Source organism: Lycium barbarum, chromosome 4 (genome assembly GCF_019175385.1).
Source record: "Lycium barbarum isolate Lr01 chromosome 4, ASM1917538v2, whole genome shotgun sequence".
NCBI classification, from domain to species: Eukaryota; Viridiplantae; Streptophyta; class Magnoliopsida; order Solanales; family Solanaceae; genus Lycium; species Lycium barbarum.
This window is the reverse complement of record NC_083340.1, coordinates 134,449,041-134,475,964: the sequence shown is the minus strand read 5'-3', so window position 1 is coordinate 134,475,964 and position 26,924 is coordinate 134,449,041. Positions and strand designations below refer to the sequence as shown.

Genomic DNA, 26,924 nt, shown 5'->3' with positions numbered 1-26,924 from the left:
ACAATGAGTAATAATAACCAATAAATGCTACTTTTATTGCAGATGTGTAACATTCAACTTCGAATCCGGACCAGTTACGTAACGTTAGTTGCTCATAAATGACCCGTATCAATTGTTCTGTAACATTTGATCCGGATTTGTACGACATCATTCATTCTGAATTAAATCACACATCACACCATTATTTGACCCCGTCTCCATATGTCCTTCTCTCTTCATGCCACATGTAAAGTTATATTTCCGATGCATACAAAAATGTACTTTTAAGAGAATATTAGTGTTTTGCTTTTGCGTATTCAATTTGAAAAGTACTTTTATTAGTATTATAATAATTGTAATTGGCCAAAATTCTAAAAATATTTTACAAAAAAATTAAAATTTCAGGAAAAATTTTCTACTAATATTTAAAAACATTTATTTTTCTGAGAAATTTGACCAATTTCCACAATCTTCTAAAATAAACACTTTTTTTAAAAGGTATATACTTTTAGCTTCTCATAAACTTGCCTAAACAGACAATAAAACATAATCTACTCTCCCTATCTCAAATTATTTGTCTTTTTTTTTTTTGTTTTACACACTTCTTAAGAAACACTATTAATTAAGAGGAATATTTGACTAATTTTATCCTTATTTATATCTAAGTTATGATCTCTTTCCATTAAATGTATACTTTATTTATGTGTCATCCCCATTAAAAACAAAATTCTACTAAAAGTAAATAAAAAAAATAATTAATTGTGCCTTAAATTTCTAAAACGACAACTATTTTTTTGGTAAATGCAACAAAAAACATGAAATGGAGGGTGTATGTTTTTTTTTTTTTTTTTTTACAGAAATAGTCTAATACTGTAAAAAGCTAAGAGGGTATTACAATCACAGTTTCAGCTTCGCCACATTTGTATAGTCTATTCAGATATACGGCGTATCCTTACCCTAGCTATAAATTCTGATAAAACAAATCCGAACATAAACACGTGACCCTCATTTCCACACTCTCCAGCGGCAGCAATGGCGGGGGCGGCGATTACTGCTTTCTCCATTTCCACTTCGAAATTCCTAAAATTAGCTACATTTTCGAGTAACTTAGGGTTCCTTTCTTCTTCACTTAAACCTCTCAGAGCTACTAAATCACTTTCATCTACTCGAAATGGAAATGGAGCACTTAATGCTCGTATGGTTGCTGCTCCTGCTACTATAAAAGCACCGATTTCACTCGATTTTGAAACGTCTGTATTCAATAAAGAGAAAGTTACCCTTTCTGGACACGATGAGGTCTGTTTCTCTTCCCTTCCCTTCTCGGGTGCAGTAATTTTGTACTCACTCCCTTCACTTTTACTTGTCTAGTGTGAACTTTGCACATCCTTTAAAAAAAATAATACTCCCTCCTTCACAATTTAAGTGTACTGGACACAAGTTTAATAATAGGGATAATTTCAATAATATACAATCCAGCATAAAATATTACATCCACGTAGCTATATTTTTTATTTACATCCGCATAAGCAACCTTTTTTTCAACAGTGTTTATATACAACATTATAAAACATTATACACTTACTACTGTAGATAATGTATAATCCTTGGGCTATTTTGGGTAATATTAAAAATATGGGCCATTTCGGGTAAATATTTTCTCCAAATAGACATAGAATGTTATTCTCCAGCCTTCACAATTTTAAGTGTCTAGTTTGACTGGTCAAGAAGTTTAAGAAATATAGGGAGATTTTTCAATCTTATGGTTCTAAATTAAAGATGTATGTAATATACTAAAGTGTCTTATGATTTTAAACTTGTCTTGACATTTGATTTGTCAACTTACTAAATATAGAAAGAGATATTTTTTTTGGGATAGACCAAAAAGAGAGTAACACACTTAGATTGGGACTAAGGGAGTAATTGATACAGGTATTTTACCATAATATTCATATTAGTTTATGTTTAGTCTTAGATCTTGGGAAATGATTTGAGGATATGCTAAAAGTGAAAATGTATTTTTAGTATGTGGATAAGTAAAAGTGAACGGAGTGAGAATTTTATTTTTGGTGATATACTCTCTTTTTCACAATTTATGTGGCACCGTTCAGATATCGAGATTCAAACTTTTAAATTTTGACAGTGAATTCGGCATAGATAGAAGCTTTATAGGTTTCTTCAAATAAAATTTATAGGTTTTGAAATAAATCACAATAATCAACAACTCAAAGTATTTAAAAGGCGTATGAAAAAATCTCAGTCAAAGAAAAATTCTTTTGACTCTAGAATGCTACATAACTTGGGACGGAGGGAGTAATATTTAGGTATTTGAAAACTATATTAAAGTACTAAATAACTCCATTTCATTTTTGTATCAAGTATTTAACTTAAGCAAGAGCGAAAGTTTTTCTTTTACACTTAATTTCAAGTAGTTGGACATCTATTTCTGGATGTCAACCCATTTTTTTTATTGTTTTGCGAAATAATAGGAAGTTTTTTCTTAAAAAGCTTTAGAATAAGGGGTTTGTACAAAAAGGAAATGTGTGTTCAGATAGTCAGAGTTCTTCTATAAAAAGATTCCTGAGCTTTTTAGTATGAACTTCTTCAAAAAAAGTACTTTTTTTTTTTAATTTCAAAAAATAATTTTGCTACACTTCTTTGGAGAAACTCAAACAGATACCATTAAGCACTAGATATTCGGAAACTTGGTAGAAGTACCGTAAAACACAATAATCGGACGGAAGGGGCATTATCATTCTTCTTCAGTGTATCTATGTTGAATACATTTATCTTTATATGTGAAAGTTCTTGGCTTTGATGTGTAATGTATATTGTTGGGATTGTGGTTTAGTACATTGTGAAAGGAGGGAGAGATTTGTTCAAGTTGTTGCCGGATGCATTCAAGGGAATCAAGCAGATTGGTGTCATTGGCTGGGGTTCTCAGGTGAAATTTCTGCTGTTTTAATTTTATTCAGTTGATTCAATAATGATATCTGTAGGATGTTTCATTCTGAGAGTTATTGGAATATGAATTTGATGAAGAGAAAGTTTGCAGTTTGAGCTCAATGAAATCTGAGGGAATAGTATTTCTGAGTGCCATCCGTTACCAAGAGTTTAATTAACCAAAATTTGGAGAAGATCTTTCTTTCTAGATTCTATATTATAGAAGTCTTCTGATTTACTATTTTTGCTGTAAAGCTACAATCTTTCGGATGTACTTGATAAAAGCAGCGTCAAACTACTCATTTTGTTGATTTTTCTAAAATCATTTATGCTATCATCGAGTGTTTGCTCTTCGTACTCATTCTAGCATATTTGCTGATAAAGTTTCTCTATTGTAGTATTTCTCAAGATGATGCTTCTTTGTCCATTCAAAATTTTATGTATTCCATACTCTACTTCCATAGATAATTGGTTATGTTGTTAATTTTTCATCATTAACACTGAAGGTTATATCAGAATATATCTGAATACTGTTTTGAAAGTGTAAATATATAGCATTGAATTATTTTGGTTAAAAATGCATTTTTTTCTAGGTCAGGTTAATGTTTTTTTATCTCTCCAGTTGAAGTTTCATTCCTTCTTTCTTCCAAATTAAAGTAGCCTAGCAATACCCTTCTTTTTTGGCAGGGACCAGCTCAAGCCCAGAACTTGAGGGATTCTCTTGCAGAAGCAAAATCTGATATAGTTGTTAAGGTAATACTTCATTACTTCTGGTTTAGAAATTGAAGCTGGACCTTATCTGGTTTGCATACAGATTAAATTCTTGTAGTCTTGCAACTTATGAGGTATGAACGTTGGTCTTATGCAGATTGGTTTGAGAAAGGGTTCTCGCTCCTTTGCTGAGGCTCGTGCAGCTGGGTTTACCGAAGAAAATGGTACCTTAGGAGACATATATGAAACTATCTCTGGCAGTGATCTAGTGCTGCTTTTGATTTCTGATGCAGCTCAGGTTGGCACATTGTGTTAGCCTCGTGTTCTTTTCGTGACAACTTGGTAATACCATTTAGTGAAGGCTTCCTTCACCTGATAGTTCAATGTCACCTTTTGCAAACTGTTGAAATGAAAATGGTACAGGAATACATTTAGTATGAACGAGAAAGATGACTATATAGGTATTGGTAAAATAGAAGTGTCTTTGTGCAGAATATTTGAATTATACGTTCTTGCAACGTCCCAATTCTTGGCAGCTCACATTAGTTGTGTATCTGCTGTAAATATGGACGGAAAATCATTAGTAGGCTTTAAGTGGGCACTTCAGAATTATCAGGTCACCCATAAAGAACCCTACTAACACTGGAATTCTTATTAGAATAGGCATGCAAAAGCTAGTCATGCTGTTCATAGGAGCTCCTTTCGCCATTGGGGTTCATCTCTTTATAGCATGCTTTTTGTTGGACTGTAAAATTCATATACTGGTAGATCTGGTGCTTGGTTTTTGCACCTGGATGCTAGATATCTTGTTTCTTGCTTCTACTCTTCCAAAGCGCGACATATGTTTTGCTATGTCATAAGTTATACCTTTGTGCTTTCTGCTCCTGCCATTTGGTGATTAGATGTGATTGTGTTGATTTATTTGGGGTGGGGGAGGGCGGCGCTATGGTCAACGAACAGAGTAACTTTCACTAAGGGCTTCTCTGGTGAGACTTTGAACATTCTAAATAGAACTCATTCCAAAGTGCGACAAATGTTTTGCTATGTCATAACAAGTGCGACAAATGTTTTGCTATGTCATAAGTTATACCTTTGTGCTTTCTGCTCCCACCACTGGTGATTAGATGTGATTTTGTTGTTTTATTTGGGGTTTGGGTTGGTTGGGGGGGGGGGGTGGACTATGGTCAGCGAACTCAGTTACTTCCACTAAATTTAGTATTTCTCTGGTGAGGTTTTGAAGAATCTAAATAGAACTCATTTTGGTTAGCGGAAACACAGATTATTATCAGAATCACTTGTTCCACATTATTTTTCTCCAATTCATGAATTGATAGTCTCGTGTACCTACTGTATTCTTGAACTTTCTATTCAATGGAGTATTTAGCTTGGCAACATATATGAGCTGAACCTTTAAAAAGAGAACTGAAGGATTGTAATATAAGACCGAGCCACACACTCTGAAAGGATAAACATAGCCCTGTATTTTCCCTGACACATTACACCTTAAGAAAATGGAAATTGATAGCTTATCAGACAGCGTGTTCCTTCACAGGATCACCACTCCTGTGTTCTGAAGTTCCTGATGTATGTGCAGGCGGACAACTATGAAGAAGTGTTTTCTCACATGAAGCCGAATAGCATACTAGGTCTTTCGCATGGATTCCTTCTCGGCCATTTGCAGTCAATGGGCCTTGACTTTCCCAAGAATATCAGTGTGATTGCTGTATGTCCCAAGGGAATGGGCCCATCTGTCAGGAGATTATATGTGCAAGGAAAAGAAATCAATGGTGCTGGAATCAATGCAAGTTTTGGTGTTCACCAGGTCTTGTGCAGCCTTTTATAATTCACCCTCCTCTACTTTCTCTCAAACTCTTGGCTTTCATGTTCTATGAGATGTAACGCCTTTCACTATATACAGGATATTGATGGAAGGGCCACAGATGTTGCTCTTGGGTGGTCAGTTGCCCTTGGTTCCCCCTTTACATTTGCTACTACCCTTGAACAGGAATACAGGAGCGATATATTTGGCGAGCGAGGTTAGCATGTTTCCAAAGTCTTTTTTCACTTACTAAACCAGTATTGCTGAGTTCCACTGGTCTTCTTTTAGGCATATTACTTGGCGCTGTCCATGGCATTGTTGAGTCGTTGTTCAGAAGGTACACGGAAAATGGAATGAGTGAAGAGCTCGCATACAAGAATACTGTTGAGTGCATAACTGGAAACATTTCTAGGACCATATCAACCAAGGTCGGAATTAATTTCTCAATCTTCTGATTTGGTGTATTACTCCCTCCGGATCAAAAAGAGTGTCCACTTAGCCTTTTTTTCCTGGGTCAAAAAGAGTGTCCACTTATCAAATCAAGAAGAATTAACCTTATTTTTCCAGATTTGCTCCTATTAAGTGTTATGTGATCAAATCCCAATACCTATTTAATTAGGGGCAGTTTAGTCAAATTACCTATTTTTGTCTAGGAGTTAGTATTTCCTTAAGGGGTTTGCAAATGGCTAAGTGGACATTCTTTTTGATCCGGAGGGAGTATTATGTTTAGCAAGATACTTTTATAACTTCTCAAATTGTTCTGAAAGTATTCTACGTGTAATATATGTGTTTATTAGGGTATGTTAGCTCTATACAATTCATTAGATGCGGATGGCAAGAAGGAGTTCGCGACTGCATATACTGCTTCATATTACCCTTGCATGGAGATCTTGTATGAGTGCTATGAAGATGTTGCAACAGGTAGTGAGATCAGGAGTGTTGTCTTGGCAGGTCGCCGCTTTTCTGTAAGTTGATTCTTGATCATTAAGTTTCCTAACAATTTGTTTCTCTCTCTTTCTCTGTCGCACCCCCTTCTACATAGGCACATTAATATTTAACCTCCTTGATGGAAACTTCTTAGCTTGTGGTGTGCTTTTCCCCTACATTTTCTTTTGATCACTTTAAGAAATTGGTTATCCTTGTTGTAAAACCTAATATTACAAGGGCTTCTGCGGCATTATGGAAAAGTGAAATACTGATTATCAAATGAAGATGTTAATATATGTTACCTTCTCAAAAAAAAATAAAAAATGAAGATGTTAACCTTCTTTTTTTTCATACAGGAGAAAGAGGGGTTACCAGCTTTCCCAATGGGCAAAATAGACCAGACAAGGATGTGGAAAGTCGGTGAGCATGTCCGTGCAACACGCCCATCCGGTGATCTGGGTCCTCTGTATCCTTTCACAGCTGGTGTCTATGTCGCATTGATGATGGCCCAGGTCTGCTTTTTATTCAATCCATGTGGTTGATTTCATTTTTATGTTTTGAGTCGTAAAAGGAGGTCTGAGTGTGTGTATCTTGAGCTGCTGTCAACTTTGAATCTCTTCAGAACCTTCTCTTATATGCTCTCTTTTTAGCTACAAGCGCTTTTTACCTAGATCCTCACTACTTGACAAGGTTTAGATCAACCTGATGAACAACCCCCTCCCAGATCTCTTTTGCTTATTTTCAGTTTTTGTGATTTCTTCTTTGCTTCTATCTCCTGAATTTGATGGTACATGGTATTAGCTTAGAGTGAGAGCATCTAGGTCTTGTTTAATGAAATTCAGCTTTCTAGAAGCAAAATTAGGTTTTTGCAAAACTCAAAAAAGAAATATTGCCTCTTGCAGAAAGCTGCCTAAAGTGGTAAAAATTGAAAACCAGGAAACACAGTGAAAAAAGACATGAGAATTTACCTTAATGCCCAAAAAGAAAACGATAGCAAAGAGATGTGCCCTATTCTGTGACATCTTTATCATATAACGTTTTGTTGTCAAATATTAACAGATTGAGGTTCTGAGGAAGAAAGGCCACTCTTACTCAGAGATCATAAACGAAAGTGTCATTGAGTCTGTTGATTCCCTCAATCCTTTCATGCATGCACGTGGAGTGTCATTCATGGTTGACAATTGCTCTACAACAGCGCGTTTAGGATCCAGGAAGTGGGCCCCTCGATTTGATTACAACCTCACCCAGCAAGCTCTGGTGGCAGTCGACAATAACCTTCCTATCGATATTGATCTTATCACCAATTTCGTATGTGATCCTGTGCACGAAGCTATTGAAGTTTGTGCCCGATTGAGACCGACAGTCGACATTTCAGTTCCTCCAGATGCCGACTTTGTCCGTCCCGAGCTCAGACAAACTGGCAACTAAAGTTCTTTGTCAGTCACGTCTATTGTGATGGTGGTGGTTTTATGGAATTGGAAGGAGTAAGGCATTAGGCCGGAGGTTATGTTTAGTCTGGTTGAGCAATTTTTAAAGGTAGATCATTTCTGTATGCTGTGATTTTTGGAGGGTAAGAAGATCTACTGAACATATTTCTGTTGGTAAATTATGAAAAATTCAACCTTTTTCTGTTAACTTAACTATGTCATCTGTGTACTTTTGATTGTTATGTATCTTTTGCAGATTAACGGAATAAAAACACAGATTGGAGTCTCTTTCTGTGTTGCTTGGACTCTTCAAAAATGTTGATACACCCGTGTCGGATCCTCGAAAATGCACTACTTTTGGAGTATCCAACACGAACCCCTCGACATTATTGAGGAGTCCGAGAAACATAGGTCTCTTTAGCCATGCTAGTTAATGTTTCCCAATCAAAGGTTTAACTAATTGTCTAAATAGGGTTTGTCGGGGCGAGGATTGAATTTGTTCTTGTTCTTTCTTCTTTGTTGTAGCCTTTCTAGAATCTGGTTTGCCCTTTTTTTGTTAAGAGCTGATGATAATTATCACCATTTTATAGTAATGCTAGTCTTAGCGCTGGGCAGGCGACTTGCTACAACTTTGTAAGGGATTATGACGTGTGTTTGCTTCCACTACAGTGGCAGGGAAATGGATCCCAAAATGCTTTTAGCGTGTTTACATTCCCAAGTCACTATAAATATCCCGGATGTGCTCAAAACTTTCCAAAATTCACATTAACAAAATGACGAGAAAGTCACAGAAGATTATAACCTTACCCCCTGTTTGGATGGTGGTTCCCGTGGTTCATTAATGTATGGTTTTGTATGAAATCATGTTTGTTTCTTTTGTTCTTAACATTATGTGGTATGGTGTTGTAAATTCGTGGTTTATCCCATGATTGTATAACCATGAAAAGTCTCAATTTTTGTAATCACGGATTTGGTGATTTTTTCGTGATTACGTATTTTATTTCAATATTATATCCCACCCTCCACCATCCATCCCATCTCACCCCCACTTTACCACTCACACTCACCCCCACCCCACCTCTGCCCCACCCTCCACCATCGACCCCACCCCTCCCCACTCTGCACCATCCACCCCACCCACCCCTACCTTACCACTCACCCCCACCCCACCCACCCCCAACTACCCTACTCCTCTGCCACCTATCCCTACCAGCCCAACCACCACCCACTACCTCTCATCACCGCCCAACCCCACCCCACAACTCACCCCCACCCTACCACCCACCTCACACCATCCACCCATCCACCACCCTCGCCCACTACCCCTCACCACCACCCATCTCACACCACCTACCCCTCCACCACCCTCATTTACTACCTACTTATTTTTTAAAGTTCCTATTTTGTTTTATTAATATATGTAAATTAATTTCTAATTAAGAGTTAAGGGTATTTTAGTAAACTTACAAGTTATTATATAATATCATACAGTCAAATCAAACAATACAAATGTTATTAAATCACAACAAACGATACAGCCTATCCAAACATTATGTTCATTAATACAGTACAATACAATATAACACCATACAACACCATACTGTACATTAATGAACCACGGGAAACAACCATCCAAACAGAGGGTTAGAAAATTAGAGATAACTCGTCATTTTTGTCAAATTAGAGATAACTGAGGAGTATTTTTGTCATTTTCATTATTTTATCTAGATATAACTAATTGGGATACTATTATTCCACTCTCCGACAAGAATAACTTATCCGGGTATTATTTCTAATCTCGGTATAACTTATCCCAGAATTAATAACCAAACAAAGAATAAGACAACACTAAATTTTTTATGGGAAATTTACATGGCATAACTAACTACTAGTATATATTTATATTTAGTAGTTATAGTTTAGATTAATTACATCCTATAGCTAAGAGTAATATGTTAAATACAATTAATAGCTACATATATATTTAAAGTAGAATATTTTATTTTTATTATTTATAAAAAAAATTATCTTGACTGCTTCTCTCTCAGCCGCCGGACCATCGCCGGAGCTCGGGCCACCGACCAACAACACACCACTGCTCCTTTATTCCCTTCTCCTTCTACTCCCTCCGTCATCTCCAATAAAGAAATTGTAGCTACCGAATACACTCAAATACATTCCGATCTGAGATACAAGAAATTAAATACGTTGGAGATCGTCGGGGTCCATTGGAAGTTACCGGAAATCGTTGTTCTTGTCAGATCTGGGCCTTACTACTCCTTTTTCGGTCGGCGTGTGGCGGCTGCGGTTAGAACTCGCCGGAGAAGACGCTACTCTGCCATTGACGAAGAAAACGATGTTGTATCCATTCAAATCAACACAGATCCACACAAAATCAAACGAACTGTTAACAATCCAAAACCCTAGGGTTACGAAGTGGACATGTAGATACACGATATGTAACGAGTATATGTGTATATATATGTGTGTGTGTGACGGCGGCGAAGGTGTTTCGACTGTTTTTAAGGATGGTTCAACGGCGGCGGCGGTTAGACTCGCCGGAGAAGATGTAGAGGAAGACAGAAGGGTGGGAAAGAGGAGATGGGTGAGAGAGAAAGTGAGAGAAGAGAGCAGACGTTAGAGAGAGGAGGAGAGAGAGTTATGTATTGGTTATCTTATGTAATTGAAATACAACATTTAGCTATAAGATCTAATTAAAGTAAACTATAGTTACTAAATATAAATATCACTCATATGTTCGCTACCCCAAGTAAATTCCCCTTAAAAATAATGGATACATGTTAAATGACATTGTCCAAATATGGCACGCCTTGAAATTTCTCTTTTTTTTTTTTTTTTTTTTTTTTTTTTTTTTTTTTTGTGTGCAGATTGCCCTTCATTTGGGGTGGTCTTTAATTTTTGCCCTTCAAATCGGTGGTCTTTAAGTTTTTCCCTTCGCCTAATACTCCGAGGTTGTGTGTTCGAACTGCAGCTCAGTAAAAAAAAAATAGCAAGGCAGATGTTTGGATTCGCAAGGAAGAATTTTGAAGAGAACTACTATGGGATTATGGCAGATGATTGCAAACTAACACTTATACTAATGGGGTAGAGTTTGCATGCCTGATGGGCCAAAGTTTCTTGCAAACTATGTCTTATCAGGTAGAGTTTGCTAAGGCATAGTTTGCAGGCAAACTATGCCCGATAGGGCATAGTTTGCAGGCAAACTATGCCCGATAGGGCAGAGTTTGTAGGCAACCTCTGCCTAGCGATTTTTTTTTAAAATTTTCGCCTGAGCAGGGATTCGAACCCGAAACCCTGAAGTTTTAAGTGAAGGGAAAAAGTTAAATACTTTCATTTTAATGGGCAAAAAATAGTGCTGGGATATCCCAGCCTATACCATGCACCAAACGACCCCTAAGGGTACAAAAGGATACAGACAAGTATATATTTTATTTCGAAAAAAAAAAAGTATAAATTTTATTCCCCCACGCCCCTGCCTACACCACCTCTCACTTCTTCCATCCCCACCACCATAAGTTGCATTTCGAACTTAACAACCTTAGAGTTTTCTTTGAATATATGGAAATGCTTTTAGAATGACATTTTCCAACTTGCCTATCAAATATCAAAAAATAAGTAGAACAATCACTTACTCCCTCCGGATCAAAAAGAGTGTCCACTTAGTCATTTGTACACCTTTTAAGAAAATACTAACCCATAGGCAAAAATATGTAATTTGACTAAACTACCCCTGATTAAATAAGTATTGTGATTTGCTCACTTAACACTTAATAAGGACAATTTTGAATGAATATGGTTAAATTATTTCTGATTTAATAAGTAGACACTATTTTTTAACAAAAAAAAAAAAAAAAAAGAATAAGTTATGCGGAGGGAGTATTTTTCAAGAAAACATTTTGTGTCATACAAAACTTAATTGCTTGCACTTGAGTGGCGGGAAAATGGATCGCAAAATGCTTGTAATTAACGTGTTAACATTCCCAGTAGTCACTATAAACATCTCGGATGTGCTCAAAATTGACACAAAACAAACATACGGGAGATCACAATGGTGAAAAAATCGATAAGCTTAGAGAATTATCTCGATTTCATTGACAGCAACAAGAGACTCCATTTAACTGTCGGTAATCTCAATGATGTATGCACATTTTTCTACACTGTTTTTGTTTACTGAATTATCAGTATTCATTTGTAGTTCGGTAATCTTAAATCGTTGATAATATCTCCTGATATCTGCTTGTTTTGACGTATTTCAATAATGCTTCAGTGTTTATACGTATTTCTACAGTGTTTTATTTACTGAATTATAATGCATAATGCCTATCAGTATTCATTTCTCGTTCGTTGATCTGAATCGTTAATAATATCTGCTTGCTTGTTTTACGTATTTCAATATCGCTTTCGTTTTTTCAGTATGAAATCGGAGATTCTTATCATTTATATTGATTTTTGATGTTCGAATAGTCAATTGCGTGATGTGCGTTGCTCGATCTTACCAAAATCAAGTTGAATAGAGGACTTCGGAATAGAATTGGAACAAAATTCTCTGTTTTGTTTTTCCGTGAGTGTAATCCTTATATCATAATGTAAAAAAAAGCAACTCGATTTCACTATCACTAATCTCAAAGAGGTATCTCTTCCTTTTCACTGAATGTGCAAACTGTGTATAATTTCTCTACAGTGTTTGTGTAGCCAAATATATGCAGAGATCTGCTTGTATGAAATCGGAGAATGATGATTTGACTGTGAATCATAAGATTCTTATTATTTGTAGTCAATTTCATGATGTGCGTTGCTCGATTTTTACCAAAATCAAGTTCAGGAGGTGATTTCAGAAGAGAATTGGAATTCAAACTCTATTTTTAACTTCTTATTAGAGTAGCTATATATGATTTGAAGATCTAAGTTTAATCTAATAACCCTTAGAAAATTACCTTGATTTCACTATTGCTAATCTCAATGTGTAGAGATTTCTCTACAGTGTTTTGTTTAATGAATTATACGTTGTGGTTCCAATTACTCGAGGATGTGTATCTCCTAGTTGTTTTTCCAGTATGAAATCGTACATCACAGTGTGAAAAATAAAGATTCCTACTATTATTCGTAGTCATTTTGATGTTTGAATGGTCAATTTTCATTATTATGTGTTGCTCGATTTATTTATCAAATCAAGTTGAAGAGATGAGTTCGCAACAGCATTGGAACTCAATCTCTGTATTATAATGTAACAAGCAACTCGATTTCATTAACACTAATCTCAGTGAGGTATCTTTCCTTCTCTCTGAATATGCGAACTGCGTAGAGATTGTGTGGTTAATCGTTGATACGAGTAATATCTGCTATAGATCTGCTTGTTTTTTTTGTATTTCAATACACTTCAGTGTTTCTCCTAGTCGTGTTTCCAGTATGAAATCGGAAATTCTTATTATTTGTATTTGATTTTGACGTTTGAATCGTCAATTTCATGATATGAGTTCGGAACAGAATTGGAATTCAATCTCCGTTTTTATGTGCCGTGAGAATAATATTTTCTTTATATGTCGATGATTTTTGCAGATCATCAGCATTCACGGATTCAAAAAACACAAGGGTCAAAAGGTCAAATTCACAGTTTGCAGTGTTCAAACGTCGAATTTAACTGCTGCTTACCTTGTCAAATTCTGTAGTCACTGCTAATTCGAATCTTAATTCCGTGATGTGCTAACTTTACAGAACGTTCTGGTTGACACGGTGAGATCAATGGATTTAATGGACCTGCGACGCTCCACATTGCAAGAGGAGATATCATCAGAAGCGTTCGTTTCTCTCAATGAAGCAATCAAAGACCTCACTCATCTCAATTGGCAAGAATGCTGTGTCACTTCTCTGCAAACCATTTGTTTCTCTAACGGTGTCAAGGACTCAGTTCACCGCAAGGAGAAGACTAACGCTTCAGCTTCATCAGTGCTGAATATGCCGCCAATGAAGAAGCAAAAGGTGATCAGTAATGTCTTGTTTACTTGGAGTGAAAAAAAATAAATTAAGAAAAAGATTCTGTTTCTTCGTGGCATAGGATTACTAGTACTGAAATGTAAGGAGTCCTAATAGAACAACATGTGTATAACTGATCTTGACTAGCTTGTGTTTGATTGATAATCATGGTTGGATCTTAGTGATGGCTAGGAAATGCAAATTTTGGTACAATCTATGTGCAAAAAAGATTGATCTAGAGCCTGAAATAAATCTTTCCCTTTTATTAGGCACCAAGCCAACAGTCAGCTGGTGTGACTAATGAACAAGTCGATGTTACAGAAGCGAGTGTAAATGATGAACAAGTTGCATTTTCTGGTGTTATGTGTGTGCAAAGTGCTATGGGTGTTTCGAAAAGAGTCATGGAGAAGGACTATGTTCAAGAAGTCACAAAGAAGCAGCACTATGAAAAGCTTAATTGGGGAACAAAATGGGTATAACTGATCTTGACTAGCTTGTGTTTGATTGATAATCATGGTTTGATCATACTGATAGATAGGAAATGCAAACTATGGTACAATCTATGCACAAAAAATATTGATCTCGAGCCTGTAGTGAATCTCTTCCTTAGATACTCATAGTAATATTGAGTTGCTGAGTCTATGATAACGCCATATACACTTATTTTCTCTTAATTTGATATAGCTTTAATTGTTTATCAGCTTCTTATTTTCTGTTTTTTTTTTTTTTTTTTTCATTAGGCACCAAGCCAACAGTCAGCTGATGTGACTAACGAACAAGTTGACGTTACAGAAGGGAGTGTGAATGATGAACAAGTTGGATTTTCTGGTGTTATGTGTGTTCAAAGTGCTGTGGGTGTTCCGAAAAGAGTCATGGAGGACTATGTTCAAGAAGTCACAAAGAAGCAGCACTATGAAAAGCTTAATTGGGGAACAAAATGGGTATAACTGATCTTGACTAGCTTTTGTTTGATTAATAATCATGGTTTGATCTTATTGATGACTACAAAATGCAAAATATGGTACAATCTATGCGCAAATAAGATTGACTCTAGCCTGAAGTGAATCTCTTCCTTGGAAACTCATAGTAATATTGAGATGTTGAGTCTATGATAACGCGATATACATTATTTTCTCTTAATTTGATAAAACTTTGTTTATCAGCTTCTTATTTTTGAATTTTTTCATTAGGTACCAAGCCAACAGTCAGCTGGTGTGACTAATGAACAAGTTGACGTTACAGAGGAGAGTGTAAATGATGAGCAAGTTGCATTTTCTGGTGTTATGTGTGTGCAAAGTGCTGTTCAAGAAGTCACAAAGAAGCAGTACTATGAAGAACTTAATTGGAAAACAAAAGCGACAAGAACAAGAAGGGCAAGCCAAGTTGTAAAAGTGGAACGTTTTACTTAAAGATAGTTGGTTGAGATTAGCATTTCAAATAATTCTGTAACGTAAATAAAAGAAAGTAAGGACAGTGGCATGAGAGATATCATTTTTATTTGTCAAGTAATGCCTTATTGATGACAATTAAAAAGTTTGTTGAATATCTCCTCGAGTTATTTCTCTTGCAATTTATGATGGGTCAAATGTGCATTTTGACATAATCTTTTTTGTAATCAATGGTAAAGTCTGAAGTTGGCCACCGTAGTTTGTTTTGATGATGCAAGTATGATTAATATTACCTTATCTTGTAAAACAATGGAAGCCAACAAAGGAAATGCAACATGCCCGGCAAAATCATGGTTTCCATTTTTTGTTTTGTGCCAAGTGTTAATATAAGCACAAGCAATACTCCTTAATTTTGTTAAGTGGTGTTGCTTATTTAGCAGTATTTGACAGTTACTATGAAGAAAACAATTGCAAATGCCTGTTATCTTGTTAAGGAAGGTATACGAGAAAGCTTGTTTTATATCCTAGTATATATACTATACTTCCTAAATAACTGCAGTTCTGAAGCTCACATGGAAGTAGAAACATAATACAAGGGACTTAGAGTGAAGATTGAAAAAAATCTTACATAGTGAGGCTGTTTGGTTAGTCTTAGGCCCCGTTTGTCCATAGATATCAAAAAAAAAATCACTTTTTTTTGAAATTTTGGAGTTGGAGTTGTGTTTGACCATAGTTTTTGAAATTGTAATTTTTGCTGAAATATAATTGTAAAAAAGTGAAAAAAGTATAATTTTTTTTAAAAACAAGTTTTTTGATATTCCTGAATACAATTTAAAGTTGTATTCGGAATTTTCATGACCAAACGCTGCTTCCGGAAAAAAGTAAAAAAAACTTCCGAAAAAAAGTGAATACTTTTTATGGCCAAACGGCACCTTAATGTAGCAAGTTTGTAGTAAAAATTCCTTTTTGATTAAGCTTACACAGGTTGTTTGGAATAGTCTAATTTATTCCTTTGTAAATTCTGCATTTTCTCATTTTGAAATGCAATGTTATGTTTAAAACATTCCAAACGTTTGGGTTTATGAAAACACAGAAATCAGTGCAATTCTTGGTATTGAGAGCTAGATGCACACCTTTTCACTCCATAATAATATCAACACAACCATGCTATAAAAGAAAGCTTGAAACTTTAATGAAAGAGGCGCGAACTATACCAAAACTGAGGATGGATCATAAAGGTTTGAGAGACTAACAGCTGATATCCCCATTTGGCTGAAAAAACTAGCAATACGCAGAGGAAATGACGATGGAAATGCAAATCAAACGATATGCAAATGTCCAATTAATGTGAAAATAATCTCCAGCAAGGTGCACCCAGTAAAAAAGTATCCATTTTCTTTTATTGGTGCCTTACAATTATCTATGAGTAGAGTACTTAACAAACAATCAGCAGGATGTTTCATCGTCCTCCCTTTACCAAACACACATGGTAGGTTCTCCTCGTAAGGCCCGTCACTGCAAGAGCACACCAAAAAGATGTGGTTTAGACTGTGTAACGGAACTTGATTATACCAAAACAAAGACAACGTGTAAAGAACCCACCTCCGCATCCTGAATTCCACCTGTTTTGTTTGCAGCATCTCCCTTTTGGCCATCTTCTATACAGAAGGAAAAAGAAGGATTATGTAAAATCAGAAATTTAAGTTTCCTCTTAATAATAACATAGAACGATTTATATTCAATCTAGTTGCCTTTTTGTAGCGTCATTGAGGATACCTTTGTTATAGCCTCGTCAACTCAAACTAGCTGTTGTGTTACGATCATAAACCTTTCTAAAGGAAACAATTCCTAACTGGAAATGAGTGTTCAATTTAAGTGCATAACTAGAAATGTCTTTTTTCCAATCTCAAGGCCCCAAATACAAGTAGGAGCAGCCATCGGAATTATTCTGCTTCCTAATGAATACAGCCATTTAATTCAAGAAGGTCAAAAGCCTCTTTACCTACTAGCCGTGGCGGAGCCAGGATCTCCACTAAGGAGGTTCAAAATATGAAAAAGTGAACACACGAAGAAGCCAAAGGAGGCTCAACATCTACTATATATACATAAAAAAAAAAAAATTTAACCATGTATAAACAGTGGGGTTCGAACCCCTTCTTGGCTCCGCCCCTGCCTACTAGTGCAAGTAATCTCAACCTCACCCTAAATCAGGAAGTGGAAAAAAAAAAAAAAGTAAAGCAGATTTGTCTAGATCCTTATTAATCATCCAATGTCTAATAAAACACTGTATGAACAAGAAAAGAAATCCTCCAACTACCCTTCTCCCATCAAACAAGGAGGGATGTCTAAAACTTTCATTTTTGCTGCCTAGTGTTTTAATCCTGAAAATAATGTGCTAATAGTGCAGTGCATTCCCCACTAAATGCCATCTATAATGCTGCAGAAATGAATTAATTTTCTGAAGATATCTCTCATCTATAATAGCCTAGTAGGCAAATTTTGCACCCATGACCACTCAAGTTAACTTTAGCAACTTACGAGAAGAAAAGAGCAGGTAGAAAGTTAATGAACCAGCTACAAGGATCATGCAAGCACCAAAGCAACCTTGAGAACAAGACTAGTACATACCGGCATCCTCTGGAATGTCAGCAGTCCACAAAGTGAGGTTGTCCCTTAGAAGCTGCAAAATCAAGGTGCCATCTTTGTAGTTGTCCTCATTGAGGGAATCCAGCTCTGATATTGCTTCATCAAAAACCTGCTTAGCCAGTTGGCATGCCCTGAAGAAAACAGATTATAATCAACTGAGATGAAGAACATGTCATGGATAGACTTCAATAAACTCAAAATTACACAAACCTTTCAGGGGAGTTCATTATCTCATAGTAGAAAACAGAGAAATTTAAAGCCAAACCCAACCGAATGGGATGGGTAATTGGTAATTCAGCCTCTGCAGTAGTTGTAGCTTTCTGTACACAAGGTTTAGAATGACCAATAAGTGGAAGTAGATACATATAGATATGGATATGCATGTTAAGAAAACAAATACAAACACTATACTTAAAAACATGAAGAGAGGGGTTCACAAAAAAAAGTAGAATAACTAACAAGAAAAATAAGAACTCTGCTGCACACTTACATATAACGTATATGATGTGTATGCCATGTGTTAAATCATGAAGCTAAATTTAAAGGAGGCCCTAGCACAAGTGGCAAAGCTGAGGCCCCATACGATATAACCAATAGATCATCGGTATACCAATAGTGCAGTCTGTGTATATGTTAGTTACACAATTGTCAACTAGCATGTAGGTTTTTAACTTTTGAGTTCACTGCCATGCATCCTTAAAATAAAAGGAACAGTTGCAGAGAAACGAACAATAACTGCAGACTTATCCAGCAGAATTGCTCAACAAGATCACCATGGCCAAAACTCGATAAGAGTCTATCTAAAAAAGGTTATCCACTGTAACAAATTCTTATTTAGCAAATCATGATGTTATACATCAACCACTAAATAAAAACCAAATCCCACTCCTGAATGTTTTTCATAGTTGTCAGCTTCAGAATTATGGTGAAGTGTCCGAAAATCTGAAGACAGCACTCACATCAAGCATGCCAGGCATTGCTTATCTTTCATACACGGAATTAGAGGTAAAATGTTGGATTGAATAATAGTCAGGGTTTTAATAAGACATGTTCAAATGTAATTGACCAACATAAGCGGGATTCTCTTAACTCCTCACATGGAAGAGTAACAAGATGGGATATTTCTCATGTGTCCTACAGTTCAACATAAGTAGTACCATTTGAAATCTGTGACATATTACAGACCAGAAAATCAAGAGGCAGTTTCGAAAATAATAGCAAAATGTAGGAAGTGAACAGCATCAATTTAAGTAATTAGACATGGAGCAATCAAGGAAAACATATGCTAGCATTCCTTAAGAAGCAATCCACCAAGAACAAAAGAGGAAGATCACAGACGACGAACAATATGTATCAGTGCCTTCTTCTTTATCATTAAAAAAGATGATCATTTTCATCTAAACGTTTAGCAACTGCATACCTGATATGCCTTTAAAGACAGATCAGAAACCTCTTTCTTGTCATCACCTGTTTTGAACTCTGCAAGGTATCGATAATAATCCCCTTTCCTGCACCCAAAGATATAGCAAACTGACCAAAATGAACAACCTATGAAGTTCTTAACACTTGAAAAACCAAACTCAATGTTTTCAACTCAAAGTAAACAATATAGGGATAATACCTTTTTGGACCGCCCAAAAAAATAATAGCCAACAAATATATAGTTTTGTATATTAAGTAATATAAATATACATATTTTTTTACATATAATTTACATAATCGATGTATATCTTTTGTATATTTTGGCTAGCGCCCATAATTAATTTCAGCTGACAGGTCAAAAATGAAAAAATCCCAACAATATACCAAGCCTCACATTTTGTAGTAAAACACAGTTGATTCGCCTGCAGTACATGATGGAATCAGATGCTCATCAATCACAGTCATGATATTATTGCAAATGTCGGTGAGCTCTGCCTCAACTTTTTTCCGGTACTCTTGGATCCGCTTCACATTCTGTTCATTTCCTCTAGACTCTTCCTTCTGCTCGATGGAAGATAAGATCCTCCAAGATGCTCTCCTAGATCCTACCACATTCTTGTAACCAACAGAAAACAAATTCCTTTCCTCCACCGTCAATTCAACATCCATATTTGCAACATTCTTCATTGCATCGACCATCTCTGCAACATATTCTCTAAACATTACATATCACAACGAACAGCGTAGCGGAAAAAATAAGCAAGTCAACCAAGATGGAATTCATTTACTACTTGAAGTTCATGAGAAAATGGAAAAAAAAGTTTTTGACTTTGGTAAAGGTTTCCAAACAGAAGAAAAAAAATCAAAAACCTTTTTGGGTGAAGAAGTGTGTGATTATTGAAGCACTTTTGAAAAAAAAATATATATCTTCCTCCACTCACAGAACTTCTCAAAAACTCAACCATCCAAACAACAACTTTTTCCTGATGCAAAAACTTTCTTCTCAAAAACAAAAAAAAACAAAAAAAAAAATTGTTCTAACTAAAAATTGTCCACACTGCAAATTCTTCCTTTACTAAAACTCCAACAGTAGCAGCTAACTGAAACTTGAAATTTTGATTATTAAGCCTTTTCTTTTAAGAAAGAGAATGAAAATCACTCTACTTAAGCAGGTAAATTTAAAGAACATAAAATTTAACTAAGATATATTCATATAGAGATAACAACTTTTTCCTAAAAAACTTTTTTTCTAAAAATTGTCCATACTGCAAGTTCTTCCTATACTCCAATAGTAGCAGCTTACTAAAACTTGAAATTTCAAAGCACTAAATTTTGATAATCTATTACTCCCTCTGTCCCAATTTTAAGTGTCTTAGTTTGACTAACACAAAGTTTAAGGAATAAAAAGAGACATTTGAATCTTGTGGTCCTAAATTAAAGATGTGTGTAATGTACTAAAATATCCTTTGAATCTTGTCGTTTTAAAGTTTCAGAAATCCCGCTATCCTTTGGGTGCACACTGGGTAACCTGCTCACTGTGCAAGCTTGGAAACCACACTGGAAATGTAAACCTCACTAGGCAAGCCCGGTGCAACGAGCTCTGACTGAGAAGGTTGCTGGTGAGGGAAATCGTTCCTCAAGTCTCCCATGTGGGGAACCACTCACCCAACCCTTGCAGGTCTGTGATTTTAAAGTGGTCATGTAATATGTTTGAACTGTCAACTCACTAAATATAGAAAGAGACACTCTTTTTGGGACATACAAAAAAGAAAGTAAGATACTTAAATTCGAATAGAGGGAGCATGAAGCTTTTTCTTTTGAAGAAAGAGAATTCACCCTCCGTCCCAATTTAACGGCCTTACTTCCCTTTTTTGTATGTCCTAAATAGAGTGTCTCTTTCTATATTTAGTAAGTTTTCCAATTTCAATATTTTACCTGACAAGTTTAAGACCACAGTATTTAAAGGACTACAAATACACAAGATTCAAAAGGGAGTAACAATTACTCTACTTCGAGCCCGTTTGGATTGGCTTATAAGTTGGTCAAACCAGCTTAGAAGCCATTTTTAACTTATTTAAGTGTTTGGTAAAATAGAAGACAGCTTAAATTAAGTTAAAAAATGTTTAAAAATAAGCCAAAACCAAGAAGTTGCTCAACCTCAATTTTTTTTTTTTTTAACATAAAAGTCATTTTAGTTTGACCAATAACTTTACCCTTTTATCCCTTATATTTTCTGTTAATTCCAATATTAACCTTACTTCTAAAAACCATTTAAACACTTTTATCCAAACACGTAATTACTTATTTATAAAATAAGTTCAACACTTAAAAGTCACTTTCCAAAGGGGCTCTAAAAGTCATTTTGGCCTAAAATAAGCCAATCCAAACAGGCAATTAAGCAGAACATATACACATTAACTGAGATCTATTGATATAAAGATGCAAAAAAGGCTTAATTTATAAAAAAAAAAAGGAAGTTAAAACCCTAACCATCATAGCGTTCAGCTTGTTCAGCAAGCTTAGCGATATATACAAAGTTCTCACGAGAAGCCATTTTTTCCGATCTATCTCTCTTTCTTTCTTCTCTCTGTTGAAAAAAAAACAAGAGAGATTCCTTTCTATCTCTTCTTTTTTGTTTTCTTTTTGTAGTGCTAGCACCTACTAATGTTCTTACCTGACAGCGATTTTTCAGTAGGGCTTCTATAGAGAGTAAAATGTACTTTTACCTAAACTTTTTCTTTCTATAATTTATTTTTCTTATTTCTCGCTCGGTTTCGAGTCCGGAATCAAAATGCCCCAAAAAAATCACTTTCAATTAAAATATTCTAATAAAAAAATGTTATAAAATTACCTTTAGCGTAGTAATTTACTGCACTAAAGCAGTTCATAGAGACGGAGCCGTTAACTGCTTTAGCGCAGTATTTTATTACGTTATAGAAGTTGTTAAAAAAAAAATCTATAACGCAGTAAAATACTGCGTTATAGAAACAGTACCCAAAAAAAAAAAAATTGACCAACTTTATTTTTTGAAACACTTAATGTTTTTTTTCATACTTTGACCAATGATTAGTCGTGTGTCAAGACTCACAAACGTCAATATTTTATATAGAACCTGATATTTTTTTGTGCGTATAATAATGTAGGCTCAATACATTAAGGATACGTAAACGTTCGGATCGTCATTTTAGGGGTTGAAAAGGTGCTCGAAGTAAGTTTTGTTTGTAAACTTTAGGTTTAAGTGTTCTACATACATAAACGTCCATTTTGTTTGAAGACTTGTTGTCATTAGCTTAAAGTTTTTTATTTTTAGGGTTTAGATTTAAGTGTGTTATTTTTAAAGCGTAACTTTATTTCTAATATACGCGAATTTTTGTGCTCGGACGTCCGATTTACGCGATTTTTTTTTGCAACATATTCGAAAGAAAGTTACGCATTAAAAAATAACACACTTAAGGAACTTAGTGTTTTTTTCCATAAAAAGATCGCAACATCTTATTTTAATAAATCTTTTCTTTGCAGCGCTTAGTGTTTTTTTCATACTTTGACCAACGATTAGTCGTGTGTCAAGACTCCGAAACGTCAATATTTTATATAAAACCTGATATTTTTTTCTGCGTACAATAATGTAGGCTCAATACATCAAGGATACGTAAACATTCGGATTGTCGTTTTAGGGGTTGAAAAGGTACCCGAAGTAAGTTTTGTTTAAGGTTTAAGTGTTTTATTTTTTAAGATTTTGATTTAAGCGTGTTATTTTTTAATCCAGACGTAACTTTATTTTGAATATAAATCTAATTCTAAAAAATATAAGGTGAAAAACTAGTTGTAAAGTGGTCAAACTTTAGATGGTCATAACTTTGCGCTCGGACGTTCGATTTACGCGTTTTTTTTTAACTTGCGTATTTTTTTGAGATCTACGCGGACAAACGGCCGCAAGGCGGTTTGACCGAGCCGATTTTTAAAAAAACACCTTTTATCCCATTCAATTTCAATTTTCTCCCAAATTGGCGTGAAATTTTCAGTTTTATTTACTTATAAGATGATGATACGCAATAGATTTCAACGTAAAAATCCCGGGGTAATGTAGCTGTGAATGTCAATTTCACTTTTGCGGTTTCAATTTTTTAAAAATAAAGCTGACTAATTTTCTCGACATATAAAGTTGACTAAAATAACCTTACAGTCAAACACTAAGTTTTTTCCAAACAAAACTTACTTCGGGCTCCATTTCAACCCCTAAAATGACGATCCGAACGTATACGTATCCTTGATGTATTGAGCCTACATTATTGTACACAGAAAAAGATATCAGGTTCTATATAAAATATTGACGTTTCGAAGTCTTGACATACGACTAATCGTTGGTCAAAGTATGAAAAAACACACTAAGTGTTGCAAAAAAAAAATTTGCCAATTTTTTTTTAGTGCTCGCTATTTTACTGCGCTATACAAAAAAAAAAAAAAACTTTAGCGCAGTAAAATACTGCGCTAAAGCAGTTAAAAACTTTTGGCAACGGCTTTATTTTCAATAAATCTAAACCCTAAAAATAAAAAACCTTAAGCTAATGACAATAAGTCTTCAAACAAAAATGGACGTCTATGTATATAAAACACTTAACCTAAAGTTTACTAATAAAACTTACTTCGGGCACCTTTTCAACCCCTAAAATGACGATCCGAACGTTTACGTATCCTTGGGGTATTGAGCCTACATTATTGTACGCAGAAAAAAATATCAGGTTCTATATAAAATATTGACGTTTCGGAGTCTTGACACACGACTAATTATTGGTCAAAGTATGGAAAAAAACACTAAATGTTGCAAAAAATAAAGTTGGCCAATTTTTTTTTTTTTTGGTACTGTTTCTATAACGCAGTAAAATACTGCGCTAAAGCAGTTAACGGCTCCGTCTCCGTGAACTGCTTTAGCGCAGTAATTAGATAGTTTTGTAACATTTTTTTTTTGTTGAGGTATTTTGATTCAAAGTTATTTTTTTGGGGGCATTTTGGTTCCGGACTCCTCGGTTTCCGACACCTGTATTAGAGGCTCCAACTAATTTGAATTTGTGCCAGGAAGGGCCATTTAATGGGAGGCAAGGTATTTTCTATCAAAACTTTTTTCTAAATTTGGCTCGAGTTTGAGACTTATAGTTAAAGGTGGAGGGATACTATTTGTTTCGTCACACTGCAATCGTTGATGAGTCACAAAATTATTCAATTCGACATGAGTAGTTAGGATGAAGGTTAGCGTATTGTCATCGTAATTTATTTTGGACATCAAATACCTTGAATAATTTATGTCAATGTCAGAAAAAACAATTTGAAGATTTTAATCGTTGAAAAAATTTAACAAAAAGAAGTGTATGAATATATTCGTAGAACTTCCACGCCTTTTAATATTTGCACCAGACTTACATACTTAAAAATACTACTCCGTCCGTCTCAATTTAAATGTCTTTGTATAAATTAAGACGTTTAATTATAAATTGCATATAAAATTAAAATGGATAAAAGAATTATAAATGCATATTAGGATATTAAAGTATGAATATGCATTTCTCTTTCTCATGTTAAACTAACATACGCATTGTCGACCAACAAATAATAAAAATAATACTAAAATCACAACCTGGCTAAATTTATAGTATTACCATAAATAACCAAGACACTGATATCCCATGCTTCTCGGCTCTATTTGTGAAACTATACTGGGTATGTTATTATTAGTGACGTCTACTGCTCAAGGGATTAGTCGATAAGTTAATAACTAATACTCCCTCTGTTTCAATTTATGTGAACCGATTTGACTGGGCACGACAGTTAAGAAAGAGTGAACACTTTTGAAACTTGTGGTTCAAATTAAGTCTTGAATATTTGTGTGGCTGTAAATCATTTCATAAAGTGAATTTGTTTCCAAATTAGGAAAGAGGTCATTCATTTTGGCACAGACTAAAAAGGAAATAGGTTCACATAAATTGAAACAGAGGGAGTATGTTGTTAGAAGCTTAGTACATCGCTTTTGTTAAGGAGCTCTTACCTTCAATATGATATTTTTAGTCGGGTATTTTAATTTAATTGAAACTTAATGCAGGAACAAAACACCTAGTGAGAAACTAAAATAAAAAAGCATAATATATAAGAAATAAATTTAATATTTCAAAATTTTGAGAATTCTTGTTCCCTACTTCCTCTGGATCAACAAAAGTACCCACTTAATCATTTCCACACCCTTAAGAACATACTAACTTCTAGACAAAAATAGGTAATTTGATTAAACTGCCCTTAATTAAATATATACTGGAATTTGGTCACATAACACTTAATGAGAGCAAATTTGAAAATAATAAAGTTAATTTTTTTAATTTGATAAGTGAACACTCTTTTTGACTCAATAAAAAAAGGAGTTAAGTAGACACTCTTTTTTATCCGAAAAAAATATTTACTTAGAAGGCAAATCTCTTTTCTTTTATTCCCTCTTCCAGTCCAATAAACTAAAGGAGTAATTTAATAAAAATATCCTGATTTGTTCTTTAATATCAATTAATATTATAATACTATTCTCTTTTCACCACATTAATCTCTCTGCACATTTATTGTGTTAAAGGCAGATACTAATAATTAATTATATCTTGATTTTCTAAAATGACAATTAATTTGGACCATCTATTTTTAATAAGGATGACAAGTAAAATGGATTGGATGAAGTATTGAGCAACTCTTTCCAACCTTAATACTCAAATTGCCAATTCATAATAACTTTCTTAAGTGTTACCTTAACCACGGATAAAGATAAAATTTTGGACATAAAAATTGTGGTATTTAAAAAAGATTAAAATTAAATTGCACAAAAGTTTTTTGCAAATTAAACTTGTATTTGAACATGTATTTAACTTGATTTTTTAAAAACTTTTGGTGAAAAAAAGATTCACTTAAATAACTGGTTTTGAAAATTCATCTTTTAAAATTCTTTCAAAAAATCAATTCAATATATAACCAAGCACTATTTTGATTTTTTTCTTTATCTGAAAAAGAAATAAATTCCTATGGTATTTTTTCTTAATGATACAGATCTTTTTTCATTTAATCATGATACGCATTGTTATTTCGTTTATGTCTCTTATTTATAAAATAGTTTAATTTGTGATTCAAATTCCACTAGTGCGCATTGCTGTTCCTAAAGGGGCCATGTAAGCAGATTTTCCCTGCCACTTATTTTTTTTCCCAACCAAAAAGCCACAATGGCCACCAGTGATCATTTTCCCCACTGTGATCATTTCACACTGTTTTTTCCATCCCCAAAAAACACCAAAGAAAAACAGAAAGAGAGAGCAAAACAAAATGGCAGTTGTAAATTGCTACTACCTCTCAGAGACCTCAACAGCAACACCAAAATCTCAAGAATCACTAACTAATTCATCCCAAACACAACCCTCACTACCAACCAAAATAATTCTTCCAAATAAAGAAGCCTATGAAATGGTCCACTGCAGTGGTACCAGGTAAATAATTAATTAACTAATTCCTACATAAAAAGTATTATAAGTCTGCATAATTAATAGTTCATAATATATGAAAAGAGTTGGAGAAAATTATATTCAAAGAAAGAGCGGTTGATTCGCCAAATAGGTCAGCTCTCATATAAATTGGGACAGAGGGAGTAGCATATAATTGTGC

General features: G+C 34.7%; 3 protein-coding genes and 1 non-coding gene across 8 annotated transcripts; 3 read left to right on the top strand and 1 right to left on the bottom strand.

Moving 5' to 3' along the window:
* Window positions 1–901: 901 nt before the first annotated feature.
* Window positions 902–8,512, top strand: LOC132636585 (ketol-acid reductoisomerase, chloroplastic-like). Of its 2 annotated transcripts, XR_009581319.1 has the most exons (11): window positions 902–1,275; window positions 2,828–2,920; window positions 3,607–3,672; window positions 3,788–3,928; window positions 5,225–5,452; window positions 5,549–5,666; window positions 5,738–5,877; window positions 6,247–6,414; window positions 6,733–6,888; window positions 7,436–7,946; window positions 8,060–8,512. XR_009581319.1 is itself a non-coding variant. In XM_060353518.1 (10 exons), exons 1-10 carry the CDS (start codon window positions 1,012–1,014, stop codon window positions 7,802–7,804), a joined length of 1,743 nt encoding a protein of 580 aa, XP_060209501.1. In that variant the 5' UTR covers window positions 902–1,011; the 3' UTR covers window positions 7,805–8,011. The 2 variants fall into 2 exon arrangements, 1 of the variants encoding a protein (XP_060209501.1); XM_060353518.1 differs by lacking the exon at window positions 8,060–8,512 and having other exon boundaries at window positions 7,436–8,011.
* On the top strand, window positions 4,170–4,275 carry LOC132639023 (small nucleolar RNA snoR103). The gene has a single exon (XR_009582070.1). It is a non-coding gene; the product is annotated as a small nucleolar RNA snoR103 (small nucleolar RNA).
* Window positions 8,513–11,483: 2,971 nt separating the features above from the next.
* Window positions 11,484–15,387, top strand: LOC132638628 (uncharacterized). 3 transcript variants are annotated; one of them, XM_060355439.1, is made up of 6 exons: window positions 11,488–11,962; window positions 13,381–13,422; window positions 13,537–13,800; window positions 14,064–14,267; window positions 14,535–14,735; window positions 14,985–15,387. In XM_060355439.1, the coding sequence occupies exons 1-6, from the start codon at window positions 11,873–11,875 to the stop codon at window positions 15,201–15,203; spliced, it is 1,020 nt and encodes a 339-aa protein (XP_060211422.1). In that variant the 5' UTR covers window positions 11,488–11,872; the 3' UTR covers window positions 15,204–15,387. The 3 variants fall into 3 exon arrangements, with proteins under 3 accessions (XP_060211424.1, XP_060211422.1, XP_060211423.1); XM_060355440.1 differs by lacking the exon at window positions 11,488–11,962 and adding an exon at window positions 12,158–12,454; XM_060355441.1 differs by lacking the exon at window positions 14,064–14,267 and having other exon boundaries at window positions 11,484–11,962.
* A 1,096-nt stretch (window positions 15,388–16,483) lies between these two features.
* LOC132636584 (14-3-3 protein 8) lies at window positions 16,484–21,928 on the bottom strand. Of its 2 annotated transcripts, none has more exons than XM_060353517.1 (7): window positions 21,741–21,928; window positions 19,645–19,951; window positions 19,249–19,336; window positions 18,039–18,148; window positions 17,811–17,959; window positions 16,785–16,837; window positions 16,484–16,697 (listed from the first exon to the last, which is right to left on the bottom strand). In XM_060353517.1, exons 1-7 carry the CDS (start codon window positions 21,802–21,804, stop codon window positions 16,695–16,697), a joined length of 774 nt encoding a protein of 257 aa, XP_060209500.1. In that variant the 5' UTR covers window positions 21,805–21,928; the 3' UTR covers window positions 16,484–16,694. The 2 variants fall into 2 exon arrangements, with proteins under 2 accessions (XP_060209500.1, XP_060209498.1); XM_060353515.1 differs by having other exon boundaries at window positions 16,785–16,840; window positions 21,741–21,925.
* Between the last annotated feature and the right edge of the window lie 4,996 nt (window positions 21,929–26,924).

Excerpts from the sequence above, each read along its gene's own strand:
- LOC132636584 (XM_060353515.1), bottom strand. The coding sequence starts at position 21,804 with ATGGCTTCTCGTGAGAACTTTGTATATATCGCTAAGCTTGCTGAACAA. Across the intron at positions 19,952-21,740 it reads ACAAGCTGAACGCTATGATG|AGATGGTCGATGCAATGAAG; the intron begins GTTAGGGTTTTA and ends AATATGTTGCAG. Across the intron at positions 16,841-17,810 it reads TGACATTCCAGAGGATGCCG|AAGATGGCCAAAAGGGAGAT; the intron begins GTATGTACTAGT and ends CCTTCTGTATAG.
- LOC132636585 (XM_060353518.1), top strand. The coding sequence starts at position 1,012 with ATGGCGGGGGCGGCGATTACTGCTTTCTCCATTTCCACTTCGAAATTC. Across the intron at positions 5,878-6,246 it reads CTAGGACCATATCAACCAAG|GGTATGTTAGCTCTATACAA; the intron begins GTCGGAATTAAT and ends TGTGTTTATTAG. Across the intron at positions 6,889-7,435 it reads TCGCATTGATGATGGCCCAG|ATTGAGGTTCTGAGGAAGAA; the intron begins GTCTGCTTTTTA and ends AAATATTAACAG.
- LOC132638628 (XM_060355439.1), top strand. The coding sequence starts at position 11,873 with ATGGTGAAAAAATCGATAAGCTTAGAGAATTATCTCGATTTCATTGAC. Across the intron at positions 13,801-14,063 it reads CGCCAATGAAGAAGCAAAAG|GCACCAAGCCAACAGTCAGC; the intron begins GTGATCAGTAAT and ends CCCTTTTATTAG. Across the intron at positions 14,268-14,534 it reads TTAATTGGGGAACAAAATGG|GCACCAAGCCAACAGTCAGC; the intron begins GTATAACTGATC and ends TTTTTTCATTAG.